This window comes from Triturus cristatus, chromosome 5_1, assembly GCF_964204655.1.
Source record: "Triturus cristatus chromosome 5_1, aTriCri1.1, whole genome shotgun sequence".
Taxonomy (NCBI): Eukaryota; Metazoa; Chordata; class Amphibia; order Caudata; family Salamandridae; genus Triturus; species Triturus cristatus.
Window position 1 is genome coordinate 124,933,471 of NC_140587.1, and position 20,796 is coordinate 124,954,266.

The following is a 20,796-nucleotide window of genomic DNA, read 5'->3' on the forward strand; positions in this document are numbered from 1 at the left end:
TCTCAATCGCATGCAGGTGATGGATACTGCGGCAGTTGATGTGTGCTCCCACGGCGGTTAACTGTGGTGGTGGGGTATATGCCCTGTTTTTCCTGGCAGTAGTGATCAGCGACACCAAACTTCAGGTATTGCCCCAGCTGCTGCCTGACACATTCAATTGGACATCTCTCACCTCAAAGGGTGCTTGTGGCATGTTTTTGTCACTTGGGGAGCATGTAAGTGGGGTCTGCAAAGTTGGCTCCGGCCAGAGTACTCAAGCTCCACTCCGTTGTTGCGGCTCACCAGGGCTATGATATCTGTGAGTTTTATTAGCCCGGGTCTGGCTCTCAAGTCCGTGTCACGAGGGCCTCCTTGTTAGCCGTGAGGCTCAGCCTCCCGGGCAGCCCGGCCAGGTGTCCCAGGCAGGAGGGGCCCCCCTGGTTGGATTACGGCTCTGTTATGCAAGGCCGGTACTCACGGCAGCGCCGATGCAGCTAGATCCTGGTCGTCTGTGGCAGCCGAGCTGCCTCACGGCCTACACCCACGGCCTGGGTTGCAACAAGCAGACCACCTCCTAATCCACAGCCATGATGCACTCCGCCCGATCTTGGCATGGGGCGGATGCAGACTCCTCAAATGCGGCACTGTTCTGAGGAAAGCTGTGTTTGCCCACCTGCCTCCAGGCCACCACCAGGGCCACTGCAACTGATGAGGCCCAGCCCGCAGCCCAAGACAACCCGATAGAGAAGCCTCCTGGGGCCGCAGCTTCTCCCGACTGGCCACATCTGTTCTCAGCTCCTCTCAGCTCCTTGTTGAGGGGAGGAGGACCCCACCGGAGATGATGCAGGAGGATGAGATCCTGACTTCGGGCTCGCCCCTGGAGCCACTCGCTGTCAGTCACTAGGCTAGACCAGCTGTAGCCATCACCAGGAAGGCTCCCCATGGTCGCCTCGCCTAATAATGGCCCTTGGGACAGCAGTATGATGCTTGGTGGGGGTTCGCGAGAGGCTCAGCAAGCCGAGGCAGGAGAGACTCGTCTCACACAGCCACCATTTTGGCCAGCCGCGGTTGCAATTTTAAAGAAGAAGGACCCTTCCCAGTGGACCCTGAAGAAACCCTGTGGAAGACAGAAGGTTGGAGAGCCACAGCACCCATGGATACCATAGAAACCAGGATAACTACACCAGGGAAGCCAGGTGCCTAGATGTGAATCGGAAACTGCAGTCGAGCCCAGTGGAGGACTTCAGGAAGATGCCGCTGCTGGGGAAGGTGAAAGTGTCCAGTGGAACCCAAAGGTGGATTCAAGTTGAGAAGTACCTGCAAGCAGAGGGGACAGAGTCTGTGCCACCCATGAGGCACGGAACACGAATGTCCACTGATGTCGAGTGTTGCAGGAGAGATGACGGTGACCTTGGGGCTGCAGCTGTGAGTACCAGACAATGCTGTGGAATACCAGGAGCCTTTCACGAGCTGTCCGATGTCAGATGTCAAGAGTTATGGGGTTGGTGTCTGTCGGGAGCACCAACAAGCCTTGGCAACTGCAACCAACGTGGAAAACGAAGAAGATGCAGTGTCGACGCAGTGCACAGGGGTTCGGTTCCTGCAGCTCCGTTGAGGGATACTGGCCTCAAACTCAGTGAGAGGACAGGGCAGGCCTCGAGGAATGTGAAGAACCACCACCTGTGTTGCTGAGCCTTTTGGAGTCTGTGGAAGTCCAGGATCAGCAGACGGGTCAGCTTAATTGCGGTGCCTGCAGATGCAGGGAATTGACTCCTAAACTTTAAGGGAGATTCCTTCTGGTGTCTTGGATGCCCACAGGCCTTGGAAGGTTCCATTATAGTGCACAGGCACAGACATTGCTACAGACGAGCAGGGAGACGAGGTCAGAAGCAGCAGGAGTCTCCCCAGTTGCAGCCTTGATGCCCAGGGCGAAGTCCAGAGTGCCCAGACGGTTGAAGAAGAAGTGGCGTATTGAAATGAATCTTGTCCCATAACGAATCTAGGGCCCTACCCTCAGGTAAGCCCTTAATTAACCTAAGGAAATGGTTGGGATGATTCAGCGTAGGGGTCGGATAGTGGGGAGGCTACTCCCATATCTTTTGTCCAGTTTTGCGCCAGAGCGGGAGCCAATGGCTCCCTGAGCTGGTTTGAACTGGACTATTAAAGGAGGGCACCAAGTGTGCCCTTCTAGCAGACTGAGTGGCGCTGGCAAGTGCTCCCACCCGGCCTCAATACACTAAACTCTGTCTGGGAGGCGGTCACACCTCCCTGTGACAGGATACTTATTGTTCTGTCTTTCCCTGCTTGGCTCAGCAGTAGGAGGGCAGAATCGTGTCTCTGTTTGGCAGCATCCATGTTGTACTGTCCGGGTCTAGAAGACTGTTACCAGGAGCACTGAGGGCCTCCCGGAGGAGCTTTACAGTGCATGGAATCATACCTCCCACATGTTTATGGTGTGGGGGTATGATTCTAACATGTTTGATACCAAACATGATGGGGTACGTTGCAGCCAGTTTTGAGATGATCATCGTGTAATGACGCGATGCCCCTCTATATGTTATATGGCTGTCTCACTTACAACCCGGAAGAATTAACTCCATAGGCTGTAGGGGTGTCCTGCTTATGCAGGGGCACCCTCACACATAGAACTGAGCACCCTGCCTTCAGGATTGTAAGGCCTGCCTTAAGGCTGACTTATAGGTTTTAAGAGCAGTGACCTTAGATATAGGGAAACCTCTATCTTTCGTAAGTGTTGCTAGCACCAGCCTACACAGGCTGCAATGGCAGGCCTGTAGTTACAAATTGAGTGGTCTCCCATGGGTTGCATAATATATGCTTCAGCCCATGGGGGGCCCCCGGTGTACCTATGCCCTTGGTACCTTAGTACCATATACTAGGAATTGATAAGTGTACACCAGTGTCCAATCTGGGATGTACCTAAGTACTTACTATACCAATTTAGAGGAGGCACGAGGACTTGGATCCTGATTAGTAGGATCCCAGTCAGACTAGTCAGAAGCAGCATATCACTAGGCAAAAATTGGGGGTAACCATGCAGAAGGAACCTACCTTCCTATAACAGGGGTTTGGTTCCAGCAGTTCCAACGGGGGATATTGGCCTTAGAAAGGAGAGGTCAGGCCTCGAGGGAGTTGCAGAACTACCACCTGTGTTGCTGAGCCACCGGAAGTCTGAAGGACGACAGGAGCAGCAGACAGGTCAGCTTTGTTGCAGGGCTTGCAGATGCATCGGAGTGACTCCCTCACTCCAAAGGAGATTTATTTGGGTTTCCTAGATGCCCACAGCTCCATTGAAGAACATGGGTGAAGCACAGACACATATGACGAAGAAGACTTGAAGCACAGAGAGACCAGTAGAAGCAGGCGTCCTCATTTGGTGCAGTCTCGGTTCCAGTCGAACTCCAACAAAGTCCAAGGGGCCGATTCACAGAACTAACTTAAGACAAAATCCTAAACTTACTACTTTTGGTATTCACAGAAGTTAGGATTTTGTCTTAAGTTTGTCTTAAGACAAACTTAAGACAGACTTAAGACAGACTTATGACAAACTTAAGACAAAATCCTAACTTAAGTCTGTCTTAAGTTTGTCTTAAGGCAAATTTAAGACAAAATCCTAACTTCTGTGAATACCACAAGTAGTAAGTTTAGGATTTTGTCTTAAGTTAGTTCTGTGAATCGGGCTCCAAGTGTCCAGACGATTGAAGAGAGATGTAGTTTCAGGGTAGAGGCTTGTCCCACAACGAATCTGAGGACCGACCGACAAGGGAGTCTTTAAGTACCCTAAGGAAAGGTTTTGGACAACTTGGGGTCCCTCCCACTGGAGGGGCTGAAAAGAGGGGATGATACTCCCATGTCCTTTGTCCAGTTTTGCGCCAGAGCAGGAGCCAAGGGTTCCTAAGGTGGTTCAAACTGGAGTTTGCAAGGAGGGCAGCAAATATGTCCTTCAAAGCAGTCTGGTTGAGCTGGCAAGCGCCCCCAGCCCAAAACACCAAGGGCCCGATTCACAGAACTAACTTAAGACAAAATCCTAAACTTACTACTTTTGGTATTCACAGAAGTTAGGATTTTGTCTTAAGTTTTTCTTAAGACAAACTTAAGACAGAATTAAGACAGACTTAAGTTAGGATTTTGTCTTAAGTTTGTCTTAAGTCTGTCTTAAGTCTGTCTTAAGTCTGACAAAATCCTAACTTCTGTGAATAGCAAATGTAGTAAGTTTAGGATTTTGTCTTAAGTTAGTTCTGTGAATCGGCCCCTATGTCCTCTCTGAGAGGTGGTCATACCTCCCTGTTACAGGAAACCTATTGTTCTACCTTCCTCTGCTTTAGCTTGGCACAGCAGCAAAGGGGCAGGATTGTGTCTGTGTTCGGCAGCATCGCTAGCTTGCTTGCAGACCCTGAAAGGATGTTACCGGGAGTACAGGGTGGTTCCCTAAGGAGACCCCCAGTACATGCGATCATATTTCCAACACTGGATTCGTTGTGGGGTATGATTCCAAAATGTTTGATACCAAACATGACCGGGTTTGGTGCAACCACTATATAGTTAGACATGTCGAAATGACTGAAGTCCAATATATGTCTAAAAATTACTGACTGCACTAACAAAATCCTGGCGAATCGAGTCCTGGGTTCAGTCAGTCAATTATCTTTATTCGATTATTAAAAATCATAAAAGATCGAGCAAAAATACATAACAGCGTTTCATCAGATCACTAAATTTGCATACAATTATCACAAAAAGAAACATTAAATTTATACAATAAAACATACATAAATATTTTAAAAGGAATAAGAAGAAGGGTATGTTAAAAAAAAGAGGAAATTCATTTTTCAGAGATAAAGTGCCTGTGCCTTATTTGAAACTTATTTAAACGTGCTCCTGCCACTAGAAAACTAGCGACGGAGAAAGCTACTTTTATATTAGGAAGAAGTTGCAAAAACAACAGGGCTGGTTTTACCTGAATAAAGCCCTGAGTACGTAAAATAGGGAGCAAGTATCTTTTTCTAATCTCAGTATAATGACCGCAAAACATAATAAAATGCATCGTATCCTGAATTGAAAAACAATCGCAATCGCATGGTTCAGCGTCATCAGGTCTAGCCCAGGTTCCAAAATTACCCAATATAAAATGAATTAAGTCAAAACGAAATCTCGTTAAGAGAAAACGATGGTAAGGGTTTGTTACCCAAAGAAGGTATGGTTCCATTCCAGGAACAGAGGTAAGCAAATAATGTTTCCTTACCGTGGGTTTTTTTAGCTCTTGTGCTTCCCTTTCCAGGGCATATAAATTTATCAGAGTATTTTTAACTAATTTTAAATCTTCCTGAGTTATTTCATCTGGAGATGAGAAGAGCTCCGGACGGCCTGCTAAGGACAGCTGAGTTCTCACGTATCTTACCCATGGGATTTTAAGTGCTCTGTCCAGGGCTAAACAATCTTTTAAGATGATGTGATTTAATGTGAGCTCCTGGTTAAGCCAGGTTTTTAGCCAGCCAATCACTGGGGCTAATTTTAAAGTATCAGATATGTAGCCCAAGCCTACCTCTGTATGTAATGCAAATGTCGGGGTTGATTGGGGAACAGAAAGGAGAGATCTTAAAAATTTATTTTCTACATTCTGTATTTTAGCGGAGTTAATATATCCCCAAATGATAGAGCCATACTGGGCGACTGACAAGCATTTTGCTTTATAAACTTTAATTATGCTTTCCATAGGACGGGCGCCCAGTTTTTTGGCGAAACCCAACAATCCTGCGGTCGCTCTAGCAACAGCACTACTTTTAACCAGAAGCTGGGGGCCCCAAGTGCCCTTTTCGTCAAAAGTCACACCTAAGTATGGGAAAGAAGGGACTCTCTTAACCTCCTTCCCCACGCAATAAAATGTTAGCATCTTTTTTTTTCTGCCTGCGTGTCCAGCGATCATTACATGTGATTTTTCTGTATTAATTTTCATGTCCAAAGATGACATAAAAGCTCCAAAAGATAAAAGGAGTTTATTCAATGCAACTCCAGAACGTGCAAGAAGAACAACATCGTCCGCGTACAGGAGGACAGGTATCTTTGTCTCCCCTGCACGCGGAATGTCACTATGTGATGTTCGCATTACTGCCTCAAGATCATTAATATATAAGGTGAAGAGGAGGGGGGCAAGTATGCACCCTTGCCTAACCCCCCTCTCAGACTTAAAGAGGCAGGTGCATCTTCCTTCCCTAGTGACTCTAACTGAAGTCATGAGATCCTTATGTAGCTCAGCTAAGTAATCGACTAAAGGGGGGTCAAGGCCCATGCCCAAAAGGATCCCCCACAGCTTCGACCTGTTAACCAGGTCAAAAGCTGAGGAGAGGTCCATAAAGGCCATGTACAGTGAACCACCCCTAGCGACTACATATTTGTTTATAATTAGCTCTAGGTTTAGGCACTGATCTAAAGTTCCTCTATTGGCTCTAAAGCCATATTGTGCATTAGATAAAATACCCTTACTTTCTAAAATCGTGGACAATCTACCTAAGAGGACTCTCCCCAAGATTTTAACACTCGAATCAATAAGAGAGATAGGCCTGTAACAGGCCGGGTCTGTCCTCTGTCCTTTCTTGAAGATTGGCACAATGGTCGAAATTGCCCAGCTGGGGGGGAAAATAAATTCCCTTGTAGCATTAAAAATGTTAGTTAAAATTTTTGAACTAAGGTCGGGAGCACTCTTAAAGAAGTCCGCAGGGACCCCATCTGGCCCCGGTGCCTTTTTGCAGAGTGTATCTTTAATTGCAAGTATCACCTCTTCCTGGGTAAAGGGAGGAATATGAGTCAATGATTGTAGTACTGGTGTTTCACAATCTATTGTGGTGTGAGTTTGACTATAAATATTACTAAAATGTGACACCCACTGTTCGTCTGGGATAATACAGTCAGCTCTCTGATTATCTAGTCCCACAAAATATGGATGATTTATAACTGCCCAAAATTTAGCACTATCTTTCTGTGTCTCGGGCAGCAACAAATCATTCCAAGCCTCATCTTTAATCTCAGATTTCCTCTTCCTAATAGCTAAATTATATTGTTTCCTCAATGATGCTATCAGTACTCTGTCTCTAGGTTTACACTTTAAGGCCTTAAGAAGGGCTGAATGGGCCCTAGAACAGTTTATATCGAACCATCTAGGGCCCGTAGGTTTGTTTGACTTTGCCTTTACAGTCAAATCTAAGTTAACTTGATGACATATGACACTAAAGGCCTCAACCATTTTGGCACTCGGGTTTTTGTTATCTAAACAAATGGCAATTTCATCAACAACTTTGGCCAATGTTTCCTGTAAAAAGGATGTTGGGATAACTTGGTCCCATTTCAGCCTACGATTTTGATCTTTTAGCGCAAGACCTGTCGCACACAGTGTGTCAATCTTCCTATTTTCCAGGACTCCATAAGCTAAAACCTCTAAAATCACAGGATTGTGATAGCTAAAAACAGAAGTTTCTACCATATAAGCAAATGTTTTAGGTAGAATACTTAAAGAAACAAAAATTTAATCAATAATTGTACCAGAATCATGACCCACGTATGTTGGTAACCTCAAATCATTTGAGCAGGTACAAAATTCATAAAGGTTGAGGGTAGCCAAAAATGATTCCAAAATCTCTCCGCTTGGGGTGTGTTCAAAATGCGGAGATGAGGAATAAAAAGGAAGTATCTCAGTTTCCCTCTGACAACCTGCCAGACAGGGATGAATGTTAAAATCTCCCATAAGGATTACCTCATACTCGAAATAACTGTTCTCAATATGAGTAGATAAAAGATCCTCTAAGGATAACAAATGCTCATTAGGAAATTGACTGGTCGAAGAATTATAAAAATTTACAAGTAAAATAGGGTTACAGTTTGATAAAGTCAGTTCAACCATTAAACAATTTTTGGAATTAGACTGGATGTATCTAGGTTTACCTTTAACGTCAAGTGAAATATACACAGCTAACCCACCCCTTGCTCTTCCTACTTTACTGGCAACTGCAGGTACTGAAAAATGAGAGTAGCCATCTAGGGCCAAACACTCTAACGTTTCCCAAGTTTCCTGAAAAGCAAGAATGTCATAACTCCTGATTTTGTCCAACCATATTTTGTCTTTAAATTTGGTTCTGAGCCCAGCAATGTTCCAGCTCATAATTCTACAGGCCCTGTTGCCCGCAGAGGACTGAGGTGATAAAACAGAAGCGGGATGTGGTCCCTCAACATCATTAGTTTGACTTGGCAAAAGTCAATCATTTTGATCCATAAAAGATAGAGGCGCAAAACGATTAAACAGGGTTGTGTAACAGGGTTAAACACGAAGGGTTGTTGTCGGTGGACTGGTGCATTATTCCTTATATCTTGTCCCCATCTAGAGTGAAAATCCCAATTTGTGTTCCATCCTAGAGCAGGAGTCCTTGGGATTGATACGTTCTGCTGTTCCCCATAAAAGAATTTCAAAGTGAGGGGAACCACAGTGCCTTGTCTTCGTTGGGGGGGAAGGATATTTGCAAGAATATTAGGAAGAACGTGTTGATTTGAAAAGCTCACAGCCACACAGTCACCTTTGAATTTTTTTGGCCGATTTCCCAGCCAAGAAACCCTAGTTGCTGATTTAATTACACTTGCGAGATGTTGCTGTCCTCCTGGAGCTAGCCGCATATTACTGGTTAGCCAATGAAGGGCTTTGCTGCACAGTGAGTTAGAACTTTCCATCGTGCCTCTTTCTAATGGAGGGACATTTGCAAGGACTAACACCACGGGTGTGGCTTCAACAATAAATTGCAGGGGGTCCGACGTAGAAGTATGGGGTTGTAATTGTGTTTGCATGTGGGGAACATTCGCCGCGGGGGTTGGATTTGCTGGGGGGCACTGGAACGTAGAGCTCCCAACAGCGGCGTTGGAAATCAATGTCGATGGATTCTCCCCAGAAGGCTCTGTTCCCTCTCCAACACCCAAAGTAGTTCCGTCAACGGCTTCCCCAGGATTATTGTTCAAGAGAGTAACTAGCGTGGTTAAATTTTCAATGCCACTTGCAACTGTGTTTTGGTAACCACCCAGCTTCTTAACCTCTGCTTGTAATTTATCAATCTTGGATATGAGGGGTTTAACAATGGAGTTAATTTTAGTCTCAATAAAATCCGTGATTTTATCAAAAAGGGCTTCTTCAATAGAACAAATAGAAGGATCCTCAGCATGATTCATTTTTATACATTTTGAGGTATTAGCCCTCTTCCATTTAGCCCCAGAACGTAGACCACCCCGCTTTAGAGGGATCTTAGTGCATTGACGCTTGGGTCTAACTTCATGGCCTATAGGGGTTTGGTCAAGAATAGGCACCTGGGACGTCTGAGACTGTGCGTCTTGATCAGAATCAATGTCATTCAAATCATTTACATTACCCTCATTAAACAGGTCTTCTAAAGCCGGGGTTACATTGTCCGAGATATCGGTTATGACTTGGGAAACAATGTCAGCAGACGAGGTTGCGCTAAAAACATCTTGTGTATTAATTTCATCTGACGAAGTAGTAGCAAAAGTAGGTGGGGACAAGCAGAGCAAGTCCGGTGATTGGCTCAGCCCCAATGACTCCCTCCTTTGCGTATTAATCTTCTGTACAGTCTGAACCAAATAATTGTTCATCTTGTTGTGTTGGACTGCAACAACTTTTTTAGGCATGACTTATCATGTAACCACAATTGGCGAAAAGCATAAACGTGAGGACTTCTATAGGCTCGACTTACTTGCACAATGATGTCCAATATGACTCCTGCAGCGTGTATGGCCCTGCCCCTGCCTCCTCCTGCCGATGAGGGCCGTAGAGGGCCCGCCCTTTGCCCGGGCGAAGCGGGTCTCCCCGGTCTTTTACGGCGTCACCTGGCGCTCACAGCGCGTCAGCTGTACGCGCCGCCGCTGGGGCTGCCGGGAGATGGAGTCCCGGGGCGGCGACGCAGTGAATGTGCTCCTCTGCTGCTGGTAGGTCCCCAAAATGACTCCTGGCGGTGGCGGCGTGAAGCGAGTAATGTTTGCTGCTCTCCCCCCCGCTCCGCCGGTCTCCCCGGTCTTTTACGGCATCACCTGGCGCTCACAGCGCGTCAGCTGTACGCGCTGCCGCTGGGGCTGCCCGGAGATGGAGTCCCGGGGCGGCGACGCAGTGAATGTGCTCCTCTGCTGCTGGTAGGTCCCCAAAATGACTCCTGGCGGTGGCGGCGTGAAGCGAGTAATGTTTGCTGCTCTCCCCCCTGAGTCCTGGGTTTGTTGGGGTGTCCTTCTCATGCAGGGGCACCCTCACACTTTTTACCAAGCACCCTACCCTCAGGACTAAAGAGCCTGTCATAGGGGTGACTTATAGGCTTTAAGTGCAGTGGCTTCAGATATAAGGAAACCTTTATCTGTCATGAGAGGTGCAAGCACCAACTCACACAGGCTGCAATGGCAGGCCTGTAATCACAGTTTAAGTGGACTCCCATGGGTGGCACAATACATGCTGCAGCCCATGGGAGCCCTTTGGAGTGCCTATGCCCTGGGTACCTTAGTACCTTATACTAGGTACTTACAAGACTACAGTAGCCAATTGTGAAGGTGCCGAAGTACTGACCATGTCAACTGAATGGAACAAACACAGTTGCTGGGGTTCTGATTACTAGGATCCCAGCAGACTAGATCGAAAACACACTGACTTCAAGAAAAATGTGGGTGTAACCATGAAAGCAGATCCTACTTTCCTACGGTAGCCATGTGCTTTACAAATCCTCTCATTCATCCATTCATTAAACAATATATATGAAAGTCGTTATGTACAGCACACATCCTAAGCTGATGTATGTGAAGGAGCTCTTAAAAGTGACAAGAAAGGAAAAGGAGGCTGAGTGAAAGAAGATTATTGACACAAGTTGATCAATTCAGGAAGTCGGGTTTGTTCGTCTGTTTCCTGTCTGTGCAATTAAGCTACTAGAATGGTATCACTTTCTTTCCTTTTCACATCAGAGATTCATGCTCTGTCTTCATTTTTCAGCAGACCCACATCATACACTATGTTAAATAAGCACACATTTACATTCTAAACCCTTTTAAATGTAAGTGAAACAAGAAGACGCTTTCAAAAATAATAATTGATGTAAGACGGAGGGCAGCAGAAACAACACAAACAACACAGTGGTTCAGCTAGTCGTGGGCTCAAAGCTCCAAGGGGACCTCAAGCTGAGTCAGAGCCAGGCATCTGCCTTAAGCCAGTCCTCAGTCTTCAGTGGTTCACCCACCTCGAGTACATTCTGAAGGGGCGTAGCTTCAGGGGGGATGCTTGGGGTCTTACACCCTCGTATTAAATGTATTTTCTGATAAGTAGTTTGGTACAGGTGCTTTCAGTCAGGTATTGGGAGATATCAGCCAGATTTCACTTTCTCCCTGTCTGTTTTAAAATTCCTCAAAATATTGGTTATTCTACAAATTACTGTGTTTTCTCTCTTAAATACTACTGCCAGTCCGCATTCCTCACCCTTTTTACGGACCCTTCGGCCCCTCTCATTCACCCTGTTTGTCGTATAATATATTGAGACATTATAAACCATCCTAATACATCGAAAATCTGGAGCTCACATCCCCCAGTCTCACTGACCAAGCTACACCCCTGACAGCCTGCGATTTGAAAGCCGGTAAATGTAATGCTAGGAGTTGTTACTTGTGAATATTATTTGTAATCCATGTGTTCACGTAGGGAATATTTCCCTGACTTGTCTTTCTAATAGAATAACTTTAATTGTATTGCATTTGCAAGTGCTTCATAGTAATCCACCTGTGAGAGTTTGGTGGGTCTGTGGCGCAATCATTTATTTGTCTCTAAGTAGCCCAATTTCAAGAATTACACCTGCAGTTTCAAAATATTATTCAAATGTTGAGACCTTGCAGCACACATATGTAAGGAAATGTTTTTTTTTGCATGAACACCCACAAAATGTTTGGACTGATACTGATGGTTTTTCGACTCTGAAAGTGCCCTGGGTCCTGCCAAACAGACCTCATTGCCAGTGCTCTGACCCTTGAAAGGCATATGTCTACTTGGTCTACCCACAATTGGCATAATTGTTGGTTTCGCTGTAGCCAGTGGCTACTAGTTATGTTCTGAACCTCATCAGGACTTCATGGGACATTGACCACTAAGGCCAAAGTTGCCCCCTTTGTTCGAGGACTTCGGGGTGGCCACAAGACCCCAGACATTGGCTCAGCATCCTCAGTTGAGTCCTGTAATGGTTCGCCACAGAGCCTGGAACTGGGCTGGAGACTGCTTTACTGGCGAGGTAACTGCTCAGCTGTACCTAACAGGTCCCTGTGACTAGCTCCCTATCAGAGTTAGTGAGAGTAGCCATTTAGCTGGTTTCAAAACACTTGCTGTGGATAATCCTAAACCACTAGTTGCAATATATTAAAATAATTTATTGCGCTATGATTTATTGTTCCTTTAAAAATTCATAGGTCCGGAACTGTCCAATGGATTTTTGTCATCGAGGAGTCTATTTAAAGATAAAAATGCCACCTACTTTCATACATTGGTGTCAGATTTGTATTGTGTTGTGTTTTCTTCCTATTCAACTGTTTTGGCCCTTCTTAGCGCTTTACACTTGTTCTTTTGATAAAGCCTGACTGATCTGAGCCACACCTACCCAGGACTGAACTAAGGTTTTACAAACAAACCTGACTAGGCCTGATAAAGAACTCTGCCATCATTACACAGTGAGCTTGTGCAACCACACCAAGTAACAATCCCTGGTCTCACAACACATACAAAGTAAAACACAAGCTGCTCGTCTAATATGGCGGGATGCTGCTGGCTGAAATGTCCTCTGACACTTGCCAGAATAATCTATCAAATACAAGCTGGGCTGGATAAGGTCAGTCTCTTGGCGGGTTTGCCTCTGCAAGGCTGGTAGGATTCTTTCAGATTCACTGAAACGCTGGAGCACTGTCTGAACGATTCGCATACTGCTGGTCCCAGCGAGTCACAAGCCAGGCTCGAGGATGAAAGGATGTCTAAGATGGGGCAGATGACTCTATCATTTGTGTCTTTTATTTCAGAGGGCAGTAGAGTTGGGCCAGAATCTGTCATGTTCACAGCACCCTCATGCATCTATCACTGCACTACAATAGAAACTGCACCTGAAGATAGATTTCATTCTACTTTAAGAAAAGAAAGTCAAGTGGAGAACGTGTGACTTCAGTCACTTTACTAGCTTGCCTCCTCTATGGGTCTACGGACAATCTTTTGATTTTTCAAGTTCTGAATGCAAATCTGATCCAGGCATGTCGAGCCATAGAACAGAGGTGACTGCAAGCGCCGTTCTGCAGCTTACGGCAGGAAAAGATGTCTTGGGGTCGGGGATTATAAAAGCAGGGTCATGTGTCGCACAGACATGTACTGTAAGTGAACGGCACTCGTGGTGGTCAGTACTTACGTTGTTGTAAGTGACGGCTCTTTTTCGCAGTGGAATCTGAAAGAAGAAAGAACATGTTGACAGGCATGTCTGCATAACGGGGACAGCATACAAGTGTGCACACAAAGTTTTCTTTCCTACCTGCCCCAGGGCAATACCTTTAGGACTAGTTATCACGCTATTTAAACGAGAATTGAACATAGTTATTATATGTGGCAGCGTTTTTACCATTTAAAACACGTTGCAAGAACGGTCAGTGAAGGTGGGACTTGGTTTGCCTGAAGGCATTTTGCCAAGACAAAGGACAACTTGGTATCTAGGGTTGCTACCATGATGTTCACCATTGAGGGTGCTACATAGCAGTGCCATCCATTAAGCAGCCTTATACTCACCCCTTTCGGCTCTCTAGTTATTGTGTACAGACTGGAACTACTGGAGAGCTCTGATTTCTATAGCACCCACATTCTCTGAGGCGTCTGTCCCTTCGCAACATGTGCCCACACCACCCCACCCCACCCTCCCCTCCCCCATCCAACGCACCTTCCCAGATGTGCAGACTCTATTGTAAACTTCTTACCACTGCTTATGGACAGGGAAACAATGTGTCATCATTAACAGTAAACGCTGTGAGAAGATTCTAGATAACAACAAGCATTGGTGAATGCAACAGGTTTAACCTATGTGAATAATAATACGCTGTTTTTTTGTTCTAGCAACAGAACTAAGCATTTAGACTGTGGCCCTCCCCAGGCTAATTGCATACCTGCTCACCCTTTTAAGAGCAAGGTAAACAACGTCCCAGAGTCAACCCGATGACATTCACTCTCTGAACATGATTGTTTCCTTTCTGTCCCTCTTTAAGCCATTCTCCACTGATCAGCACCTCTTCCTTTCACAAAAGCATTTTATTTTTCATTTTCGTAGACAATTAACATGACGGCATGGCTGATATTTAACTACTGTAACTACACAATGAGCCGCATGCAAAATATTAACACTGCAAGCTTTGCTGGTATAGCTACTGCTAGCACGGCCGACAATGAGCAGTGTGCATATTTAACACTTCCAGGCTTGGGGTATAGCTACTGCTAGCACTGCCGACAATGAGCAGTGTGCATATTCAACACGGCAAGCCTTTGGTATAGCAACTGCTAGCACTGCCGACAATGAGCAGTGTGCATATTCAACACGGCAAGCCTTTGGTATAGCAACTGCTAGCACTGCCGACAATGAGCAGTGTGCATATTTAACACTTCCAGGCTTGGGGTATAGCTACTGCTAGCACTGCCGACAATGAGCAGTGAGTAAATATAAACATTGCAAGCCTTGGGTTATGGCTACTGCAAGCACTGCTGACAATGAGCAGTGAGTACATTTTAACACTACAAGCCTTAGGGTATAGCTACTGCTAGCACTGCCGACGATGAGCAGTGAGCGAAATATTAACACTGCAAGCCTTGGGGTATATCTACTGCTAGCACTGCCAACATTAAGCAGTGTACATATATTAACACTTCAAGCCTTGCGGTATAGCTACTGCTAGCAGTGCAGACAATGAGCAGTGTGCCTATATGAAAACTTCAAGCCTTGGGGTATAGGTACTGCTAGCACTGCCAACATTGAGCAGTGTACATGTATTAACACTTCAAGCCTTGCGGTATGGCTACTGCTAGCATTGCCGACAATGAGCAGTGTGCCTACATTAACACTACAAGCCTTAGGGTATAGCTACTGCTAGCAGTTTCGACAATGAGCAGTGTGCATATTTAACACGGCAAACCTTGGGGTATAGGTACTGCTAGCACTGCCAACATTGAGCAGTGTACATATATTAACACTTCAAGCCTTAGGGTATAGCTACTGCTAGCAGTGCCGACAATGAGCAGTGTGCATATTTAACATGGCACACCTTGGGGTATAGGTACTGCTAGCACTGCCAACATTGAGCAGTGTACATATATTAACACTACAAGCCTTAGGGTATAGCTACTGCTAGCAGTGCCGACAATGAGCAGTGTGCATATTTAACATGGCACACCTTGGGGTATAGGTACTGCTAGCACTGCCAACATTGAGCAGTGTACATATATTAACACTACAAGCCTTAGGGTATAGCTACTGCTAGCAGTGCTGACAATGTGCAGTGTGCCTATATTAACACTTCAAGACTTGGGGTATAGGTACTGCTAGCACTGCCGACAATGAGCAGTGTACATATATTAACACTTCAAGCCTTGCAGTATAGCTACTGCTAGCATTGCCGACAACGAGCAGTGTGCCTATATTAACACTTCAAGACTTGGGGTATAGGTACTGCTAGCACTGCCGACAATGAGCAGTGTGCATTTTAACACCGCACACCTTGGGGTATAGCTACTGCTAGCACTGCTGACAATGAGCAGTGTGCATATATTAACACTTCAACCCTTGGGGTATAGGTACTGCTAGTTCTGCGGACAATGAGCAGTGTGCATATATTGACACTGTAAGCCGTGGTGTATGGCTACTGCAAGCACTGCCAACAATGAGAAGTGTGCATATACTAACACTGCAAGCCTTGGGGTAAGGCTACTGCAAGCACTGCAGACAATGACCAAAGTGCATACTAACACTCCAATCCTTGGGGTATAGCTACTGCTAGCACTGCTGACAATGAGCTGTGTGCATATAGTACCACTTCAAGCCTTGGGGTATAGCTACTGCTAGCACTGTCGACAATGAGCAGTGTGCATACATTAACAATGTAAGCCTTGGGGTATAGCTACTGGTAGCACTGCCAACAATGAGCAGTGTGCATATATTAACACTTCCAGTCTTGTTGTATAGCTACTGCTAGCACGGCCGACAATGAGCAGTGTGTATATATTGACACTGCAAGCCTTGGGGTATATCTACTGCTAGCACTTCCGACAAAGATTAGTGTGCATATATTAACAATGCTTGCCTTGGGGTATAGCGACTGCTAGCACTGCGGACAATGATCAGTGTGCCTATATTAACAATGTATTAACCTCTTCAATGCCCATGACGAGCTGGTCTCGTCATGGGCCGCGGTTGCGCTGTGCCCATGACGAGACCAGCTCGTCATAAACCCCGCCCGCTAATGAAACGGCCGGCACAGGGCGGGGAAAGGGGCGGGCACTGAAGGGGTTAAAGTTAGAAGTCCTAACTTTATTATTACTAAATGCCTTCTGTGAATACCAAAAGTAGTAAGTTTAGGATTTTATCTCAGATTAGTTCTGTGAATCAGCCCCTAAGTTAGGGGAACTGGGCACCTCAGAAACTGGTCCAGTGGCGGAGGGTAATCTCTTTGGAGACCCCTTCGTAAAGGAATTGGGCAAATTCATAAATACTTTTAAGTCGCTGGATAAGGCCCAAACGTCCATAAAGCACATCTTCACCCCGCATGTGTTTGGAGCAGCCGGTTGTGGCAGTGGCGCTCGACCGGCCGTCCCTACAATAAAGCCTCCTACAAATTAGCAGAGCCTCGCAGAGGGCAGTGCCAAGATCCAGAGAAATTCGGAAACTTCTACCCCACCAGATCATACCCACTACGAAGGGGCGGCAGAGGAAGAGGAAATGGTTCCTACAACAATCAACAAGGTGAGAGTACAGAGCTTGGGGGATGTGAAAGTAGGGGGCAGATTGCAATTTTTTTCCACAATTAGTCTTCAATAACCTCAGACGCCTGGGTTTACAGACTGTCAAAGGGTTCCAAATAGAGTTTTTCGAGTTACCGACTCAACTGATTCACCCAAATGCCTTGATTTTCCTGAAAGATCAGATTGACTTAATAGACAGGTAGGTTTCGGAACTCTTGCAGAAGGGAGTGATCCTACCCTCAACCTTGCATCCTCGAGGTTTTCTCAGCAACATCTTTCTCGTGGAGAAACAGGATGTGGGCTATCGCCCAGTAATAAACCTCAAAGAGTTCAACGAGTGGCTAATTTACCGCCACTTTAAGATGGACGATATTCACCTCCTCAGGGACCTTCTGCAAAAACAGGACTGGATGGTCTATTTGGATCTCAAGGACGTGCACCTTACGGTCCCAGTTTTTTCTCCTCACAGACGTTTTTTTCAGTTCCAGTGGAATTCATGGATCTTCAAAATCACCTCCCTTCCTTTCGGTCTATCCTCCGCTCCGTGGTGCTTCACCAAGGTGATGAAGCCAGTGGTGGAGTGCCTAAGATCAGAGGGGGTAAGGCTGATAATCTATCTGGACGATATACTTATTATGAGTCAATGTCCCCAACGCTTGCTCGTCCAACTGCAACAGGCAGTAACACGTCTAGAGTCCCCGGGGTTTGTGATCAACGAGTCCAAATCAGACTTTATCCCTTTCTCAGAAGATGCACTGCCTGGGCTTCATGATAGATTTGGTCAACGTGACTTTATCCCTTCCATCTCGCAAACTATCCAAGATCAGACACGAACTGAGACGTACGCTAGCAAATCCCGCAATATCCTTATGCCACGTAGCCAGGGTGGTGGGTCTTCTATCGTCATCAATTCAGGCCAGATTTCCAGGGCCCCTTCATTACAGGGCCCTTCAATGCCTCAAAGGCTATCTTCTGCTCAAAGTCCTCACTTACTCCCAATTTTTGCCCCTCTCAGAAGAGGCCAAGACCGAGTTACAATGGTGGATCTCCCACATGGAAGCCTGGAATGGCTGGGCCATCTTTGGATCTCAGCCCGACCTGGTGATAGATTCAGATGCCAGTGGTTACGGTTGGGGTGCCCACTGTGGAGAGGTTTCTACAGGCGGAAAATGGTCCTCCTCCGAACAAGGCCTTCACATAAATTGCCTGGAATTAATGGCAAGTTCTTTTGCTGTGAAATGCTGGACCAAGGACAAGTTCCAATGCTGCGTCCTACTCAAGATGGATAATGTAGCAGCAATCCGCTACATCAACCATCTAGGGGGACAAGGTCCAGAGCTTTATCGAATCTGGCACTAGACCTCTGGGAATATTGTCTGTCCAACCAGATATCTCTCTCAGCGGAACATCTTCCAGGATCGTCAAACCATGTGGCGGATTGGTGCTCCTTCCACTGGAAAGACACCAGTCTGTGGAAGCTGCACTCCAATGTATTCTGGGAAATTCAAGCTCATTGGGGCCCCTTCTCGATAGACCTCTTTGCTTCCCGATTGGCTGGCCAACTGGAAAGGTACTACAGTTGGCGCCCGGATCCGGAAGCTTTGGCTGTGGATGCATTCCTTCAGGATTGGAGCACGGAGCAGGGTTACGCATTTCCCCCCGTCGCAATGATAATGAGGGTGTCAACCCAGGTGAGGAGACAACAGGCAGATCTGGTGGTGATCACCCCGGTCTGGAGATCACAAGCCTGGTTTCCAGTTCTTATGGAACTTTCCAGGGATTTTCCAATCTGTCTACCCCTCGATCTAGGTCTCCTCAAAGATCCTCAGAGGAATCCCCATCACCTCCTTGTCACAGGCAGTTTTCACCTGATGGCCTGGTGGGTTACAGGCAACGCTGGAAAGTGCCAGGCCTTTCGCAAGACGCTGCTTTGTTACTCACAAAGTCTTGGGCAGAGATCACCAATAAAAGATACCGTTCCGCTTGGTCACGTTGGGGGAGTTGGTGTGTTCGACAACAGGTGGATCCGATGTGGGCAGATGTTGTCTACGTCCTTAATTTCTTAGCCTCTTTGGCAAAGTAGGGCTTGGCCTATACGTTCATTAATACATTTAGGTCAGCGATTTCAGCAGGCCATATTCCGCTAGACAGTCACCCTATTGGCGAACATCCTCTGGTATTCAAGCTTCTGAGGGGTATCAGATTATCCGTGCCCCCGATACCTCACTACTCGGTTCCCTGGGATTGTAATGAAATTTTAGACTTGTTTCGAACATTGCCATCCATTAAGAACTTGTGTAGGAAACAAATGTCGGCAAAGCAAGTAACCCTTCTGTGTTTGATAGCCTGTCAAAGAGTTTCTGATGTGAGAGCCCTGGATCTTACCGGCCGAGTCTTCACTCCAGAGGGAGTTACTTTTCATATTTCGAGATGAACCAAAAGCAATTCGAAGTTATTGTCTTATCCTGCTTTTCCCGATGTCCCTAAATTATGTGTGGTCAGGGTACTCAAGGCCAATGAAGTGGCGACAATTGACATACGCCCCCAGCGCATCAGACAACTGTTTAAAGCCCTCACCAAACCACACGGGGCGGTCTCATCCCCAACGATTGCAAGATGGGTTCGCTGGGCAATGCAGGAGGCAGGTATAGATACTTCCCTTTTTAGGGCTCATTCGGTCCGAGGTGCAATGGCATCAAAGGCTTTTTCCCTGAGGAGCGTGGCTGGAAGATATCCTTAATGCCGCAGACTGGTCCTCAGACTCCACCTTCAAAAGGTTTTATTTTAAACCAGTGGTATCACTGGCTTCTTTGGTGGTGGACAAGCTTTAAACTAGCCTAATCTGAAGCCTCCGGTCCTGCTATAGAATGCAAAATTTCCTAGCGTCCTTAATAGAATCGAAACTTTCCTTTACAATAGCTAGGAAATTTGCTTTAGCAAGAACTCCTGACTTGAACCAGATTGAAATTGACGCAATAATCACAAATCAAACAACCAACCCCCTGTCATGCATAGCACATTAAATACACCTAACCTGTCCCAATAATTCCCCTTCAGTCACGGCCCATCTTTCTAGCAGCAAAAGTCTCCGTTGGCGTGCTCTGAAAAGAAGTCATCAGAAGCTCCCTACCTTAAGACTTGTTTCATGTGATTGGTACATTTTTATCTCAATCCATCCTTCAAAAAGGGAAGGGAGGTGGGTGGGATTGGTAAGGAATCTACAGTTAGATGGAGTATCCACCAGAAATATTGTTAGCAAAGGTAAAGTAACTTTTACTTTTGATAGATATTTCGGTCTGGAGATTCCTCAAATCTTGAAAAGATTCCAAAGCAGTACCTCCCCAGGAGGCAGGTCTAAAGGAATGATTATACAAGGAAATCTTGCAGCACTGAAAGTGCAAAATGGCTATTCCTTCACAGTCCAAACAATAATGCTTGGCAAAAGTGTGAAGGAATGACCCACTCAAGGAATCAAGGGTATGGGGAAACACATTATGAACTGAAAGTTCCCTCTTAAACAAAAAGCATCCCTCGAGGGTCTGTGAAGCAGATACTTGAGATAACAGAACTTGCAGCAATTTGCATTTGTGCAAGTAGCAAAGAGATTCACCTGAGTGGTGCTCCACAGGCCAAAGATGTCCCAAATCACCTCAGGATGGAGATGCCACTTGTGGTCAGCAGGTTTATGCCAACTTAGGCTATCAGCCCTGATGTTCAGAAAGCCAGCCAAGTGATGGGCAAATCCCCTGCTGCCATGCCCTAGACCAGAGCCTCGATGC

The 20,796-nt window shown here is 46.1% G+C and overlaps 1 protein-coding gene across 1 annotated transcript in view; it reads right to left on the reverse strand.

The window, feature by feature from the left end:
- Positions 1 to 20,796, reverse strand: part of LOC146830356 (uncharacterized) — a 993,685-nt gene that overhangs the window by 754,010 nt on the left and 218,879 nt on the right. Inside the window, exon 4 of the mRNA XM_085603721.1 lies at positions 13,437 to 13,472. Within this exon, the coding sequence (XP_085459847.1) occupies positions 13,437 to 13,472 (36 nt within the window). The remainder of the gene's footprint in view (positions 1 to 13,436; positions 13,473 to 20,796) is intronic.